Source organism: Antennarius striatus, chromosome 8, assembly GCF_040054535.1.
Source record: "Antennarius striatus isolate MH-2024 chromosome 8, ASM4005453v1, whole genome shotgun sequence".
In the NCBI taxonomy this organism is placed as follows: Eukaryota; Metazoa; Chordata; class Actinopteri; order Lophiiformes; family Antennariidae; genus Antennarius; species Antennarius striatus.
In genome coordinates, this window is record NC_090783.1 from 9,069,271 (window position 1) to 9,074,534 (window position 5,264).

The 5,264-nt window shown below is 40.7% G+C and overlaps 1 protein-coding gene across 1 annotated transcript; it reads left to right on the forward strand.

Annotated features, from left to right (window-relative positions):
• The first annotated feature begins 1,053 nt into the window (after positions 1 to 1,053).
• Positions 1,054 to 4,859, forward strand: ptcd1 (pentatricopeptide repeat domain 1). Its single transcript, XM_068320555.1, has 8 exons — positions 1,054 to 1,848; positions 1,936 to 2,076; positions 2,163 to 2,381; positions 2,479 to 2,580; positions 2,706 to 3,362; positions 3,553 to 3,669; positions 3,852 to 4,034; positions 4,317 to 4,859. Exons 1-8 carry the CDS (start codon positions 1,387 to 1,389, stop codon positions 4,509 to 4,511), a joined length of 2,076 nt encoding a protein of 691 aa, XP_068176656.1. The 5' UTR covers positions 1,054 to 1,386; the 3' UTR covers positions 4,512 to 4,859.
• Positions 4,860 to 5,264: the final 405 nt, after the last annotated feature.

Sequence of the window (5,264 nt, forward strand, 5' to 3'; positions counted from 1 at the left end):
GGAACATTATTATAAGTGTCAAAATAAAAAGGACAAATGAACATGAGTTAAACAGAATTTGTACAGGGTTTATTACCTTTCATAACATCCTGTTTTTTTCTACAAATTTGACTCATATTTCATAGTCTATATTTTTGACACTGGTGAGGTGTATTATGAGATCTGAGGCCCCTGTGGTAGCGGATGTGGAATGTCTCGGAACAATAAACTATGACACCTTCAACCTGCAGAATAAAAATTTCCTTTGAAGACCTTTTCATTACTCTGTTTTGCACACACCAAGTAATTAACAATGATGAATGTAGAATTTTTATCATTCTTTCATTTAATTGTATTTATTCAGATAATTATTCAGCTTTTCTTTTGTTAGAATTCCATGCATCACATCAACACAATTTAAATTCAACAGATAAAGAAGGGGTGGCAGTAGTTCAGGCCCCTAGGTCTTGACCTTGAGTTTCCCTCCATTCTACCATTTTTCTCTCCTAATTTGCATGCTTACCCCTCGTGTGTGCGTGTGTGTGTGTGTGTGTGTGTGTGTGTGTGTGTGTGTGTGTGTGTGTGTGTGTGTGTGTGTGTGTGTGTGTGTGTGTGTGTGTGTGTGTGTGTGTGTGAGTGTGTGTGTGTGTGTGTGTATGTAATATATACTGTATGAGTGGAAAAATATTTTCCCCAATAGGGACATATACGTCTACATATAGTTAATAACTGGGTAACCCTAGATAACAGGCAAACAGGTTATTCATTGCTTTGGCATCAAAAATAAGTAATATGTTGAGTTTATTTTTGATAAATGTAATTTAGTTTGAAAGTACCTTGTTTGGTTTTTGAAAAAATTTGAGAACATACAAATGTTATTAATCAATATTTATTTAGATTTAGCTGAACCTAAAGGTATAACATCATAATGTTATGGATTAAATCTGTGGTTTTAAGTTTAAAAAGAAAAAGAAAAAAGAGAAAGCGTAAATTAGACGCCAGCAGACGCAGGGTTTATTTTTGACCACTTGGAGGCGATAGCGTACATTAACATTCAGTGACAGACGCCTTTATCGCGAATTCAGGTACAATAATCGATGATCGATACAGTTGATCCATCCCAATAGATTTATACAACTTGTATGTAAATAGAGATCGGTGCTCCTTTCAAGAAGGATGTTCAGTAAAATATTTCAACGGCTTAAGTACCGAACGCTAGCAATAGCAACAGTTTTTTTGTGTGTGTGTCAGGATGCCGTCTTTATCAATATCTATTACTCATGTCTCGTATGGGTTGTGAAAAAATCGTGGGTTCCAACATGCTAGAAGCTACACAGATATCCGGTCAGCTCTACGGTGTGAGGTCAAGTTAATAAGCGTTGACTAGACAAAAATATAGTTACTAAAATGTTTGCGTCCGTCGCTTGTTCCTGTGTGCGAAACGGGAGAAACGCATTCGTTTCTTACTCCAGAATCCCGCTATATTTTACGTTTAAGAACTCAGGTCTGATGTTTGCCCAACACTTGTCAGGACACCGGCCACCCGATTTCTTCCTACCGGCACTCTCACGCCTCCCACGGGGACTGACCGCCAGATATCAGTCATTATCGACCGCCTCCGATCGGGGTACGAGTCCCCATGCGGAAAGCGAACCTCTGGGGCACGACAACTTCGGCTCCCTCTCCAAAGACATATCCTCCAGGAGATTGTTTAGGAAAACCAGCTTGCACTTGCAGAATCTGCAGCACCAAAGAGACGACGATGACGACCAAGAGGAAGACGCGGGTGAATTTCGTAGGAAGACAGGGAGAAGGAACACGCCTTACTGGTACTTCTTAAAATGCAAGAAGCTGATAAAAAAGAAGAAGGTTGGTCTGGTTGAGCTGTTTGATCTTTGATCTTGAATCTGAACACATTCCCTGTTCTTCTGTTAAAACGTCTTTGTGCTCTGACAGCTGCAGGAGGCTTTGGACATGTTTCAGAGAGACATGCTGAAGGTGGAGAGACTGCAGCCGGAAGAGTTCAACTACACTGTCCTGATAGGAGGCTGTGGTCGAGCGGGACAACTCAAGAAGGCCTTCAAACTCTACAATGATGTAAGAATACAAAGACAGAATGTTCATTTTTTGAGTGAAATTTTCCTTGAAGTGATAATACATTTATTTATGTGTGTTTCCCCCAGATGAAAAAACGAGGTCTAGTTCCTACAGACGCCACCTACACCGCACTGTTTAATGCCTGCGCTGAGGCGCCAGTCAAACACACCGGCCTCCGACAAGCCCTGAAATTGGAGCAAGAACTCCGTCAGAAAAACTACCCCCTCAGTACCATCACATACCACGCCCTTCTCAAGGCACACGCCATCAGCAACCACCTACAAGCCTGTATTCACACGCTCAGGGTATGACATCGGCCAGCATATCTTTGTGTGCATGCGGGGGGGGGGGGTGTTCTGTTGAATGGCGTCAGATTTGTGTTTCTGCATGTACGTTTTCTAGGAGATGCTGCAGAACGGCCATGCTGTAACCCAGGAGACGTTTCACTACCTGCTCATGGGTTGTTTGAAGGACAAAGAAACAGGATTCCGATTGGCTTTACAGGTAAATTCATGATTATCAAGGCTCACTATTACATAATATTTCAAATATATTTTAGAGCAAATGCATGTTTAATATGCAGAAATCTATTTATGACTATTAATGTACCCTGGATGATTTTGTTTCAGGTTTGGCGCCAGATGTTGGGATCAGGGATCACCCCAGACTCAAAGAACTATAACCTCCTGTTGCGGACTGCAAGGGACTGCGCAATTGGTGATCCTGCACTGGCCACTGCTTTACTGCTGAGTCCTGTGCAGAAGAAGAGAGAACATGTGTCACAATGTGGAATTCAGAATGTGATAGATATTGACCTTCTGGAGAAGCAGTTGCTTGTCCAACCTGATATACACATCGACAGTCAGCACCACAGTGGAGACTGCCAGGATGAGTTCCACAACACACAAGAATCCACCCAGTTAATATCAGTCACACAACCTGTCTCGCTACCTATTGACGTTGCAGGTGATTGTACAGCCCCTAACTTATTGGACCTTTTTGAAGTACCAAGGAGAGGCGTGGTATCTCTTGGTTCTGTGGTTGGAGCTTCAGATAGGCTGGCGCTCATTGGAGGAGCTCAAGGTTTCCTGGAGAAGATGGAAGCTAACGGGCTGAGCCCAGACCTCAGAACCCTGACCCTGTTGGCCGACACAATGGAGTCGGGTGACCAGTCTCTGCAGGTTCTTGTGAAGGCTGCCAAGCAGCACAGAGTGAAGCTCGACACTGCATTCTTTAACTCTGTGATACGCAGAGCAGCCAGGGCTGACAACACTGAGGGAGCAAAGGTATTCACACACAGATTTAATCTTAGACGAATTTGAGAACCAGTGACCAAACTGAAATCCCCCCCACCAGCTGACCCACTGGTACTGCATAGCTCTGGATGGGAACAAGAAATGATTTGTCCTCATATACCCTGAGTGAAGTACCTTGGCTGAAGCATGTGAGCAAATGTTTGATGCATTTTTTTTCCAGGCTGCGCTGAGCGTGATGAGAGAACGCAAAGTCAGTGTGGACGTGCAGACGTTTGGCTGCCTGGCGTTAGGCTGTAAAAGGCAAGAGGATGGTCTGCAGCTTCTGGAGGACATGGAGGTGATGAATGCTCATCCAAAAATGTCAATTTACGCAAGTGACAAGACATTTTTTTTGTTATCTTAATATTGTAGAGGGAATATAACAAGAGAAAAAATGGATAGTTATACTGGACATTAATAATTAGACTTTCATTTATTTCATTTCATTCATAAACTTTCATTTATGCGTGCTTTTCACAGGAGGCAGGGTTTAAACCCAACGTCCATGTGTTCTCTGCTCTGATTGGCCGAGCAGTTCAAAGACTGGATTATGTTTATCTTAAAACAATCCTCAAGAGAATGTCTACCATGGAGGTGTGGCCTAATGAAGTCATCATTAGACAGCTGGAGTTTGCATCACAGTATCCTCCTAACTATGACCAGGTAAACACAAGTACATAAATACTGTATATATGTGAATGGGGAGGGATATAATTGGTTTTTCAGTGTAAAAAAGAAAAACAAGATTTTTCATTTTTTCCCTAAATGTACAGTATGTGGACACTTAATTTGTTGGTCACATTGTTTTCATCCTACATTTGCCTGATTCATCTCACAGTTTAAGCTCATAATGTTTTCCAGGCTCTCTGATGCCATATTCTTGATAGATCTGTTATTGGTGTTTTCTATTTGTCCATTTATCATATTCTCTTCTGTTTTGGTTAGTACAAGTCCAGAAACAACTACCTGGTCCAAATAGATGGTTTCCGTGGATACTACCAGCAGTGGCTGAGAAGCATGCCGGCGGAGAGCTCTGAGGGTGGCGAGTCAAGGATGGCCTCTCCAGCGCTGAAAGCCGTTGCTGCTGGTGAACCTACTGCAAGCCAAAAGGAAAGACAGAGAAGCAGCAAGTACTTCTAACTCGGGCTGCGACAGGATTTCAAGTTTGGGTGGACTGGAGTAATGTTTGGGAATGCCTTTTGATTCAACAGGATAACTATTTGCCTTTCTTTATTGGTTTTCTTTAAGTTGGAATGAAATTTTGTGGACATCAACATGCTTGACGAGTTGATGACACATTAAATCTTGACATTAAATTTGTACGCATGACTACTTGTCTGTATTTTTACAAGCGACACACAAGAATGTTTCTAACCATGTTAAAAATGAAATAGTGTATAAATGTTATTTTACTGTTGACTCATACATCTACTTAGAAAAAAATTTTTTTTTCATTTATATTGAGGAAGTGGCATTTCTTTGTATTTAAATCGTATCGGCCTTCTCTTGGAGAGCAGATATCTTCTAGTTTACAGATACATTTGAGTAACATGTTAATTCTGGCAAAAATAGAATGAAAACATGTTTGAAACATTTTACCAAATTGTCTTCATTATTGATTCAGTGTCAGGTTCATTTAGTGTTTTTCCAGGAGGGCTTAGATTAATGAATCATTGCCTTTTCCCAAAGTAAAACCTATGAATCTTTGATGAAATTGAAATACTGATGGAAAAATTTCAAATTGTTGTATTTTTTTTCCTTGAAATTTATTGGATGCTTTTTCTGGTACCTGATTATAATGACCCATGAAAATTAACAAAATAAAATTAATATAAAAATCCAAGAAAAAAAAAAGAGAACAGTACAAAATCAAATACAATTTACAGTAGACTT

Coding starts and splice junctions, on each gene's coding strand:
- ptcd1 (XM_068320555.1), top strand. CDS start 1,387: ATGTTTGCGTCCGTCGCTTGTTCCTGTGTGCGAAACGGGAGAAACGCA. Junction 2,077..2,162: donor CCTTCAAACTCTACAATGAT/GTAAGAATACAA, acceptor TGTTTCCCCCAG/ATGAAAAAACGAGGTCTAGT. Junction 3,363..3,552: donor ACAACACTGAGGGAGCAAAG/GTATTCACACAC, acceptor TTTTTTTTCCAG/GCTGCGCTGAGCGTGATGAG.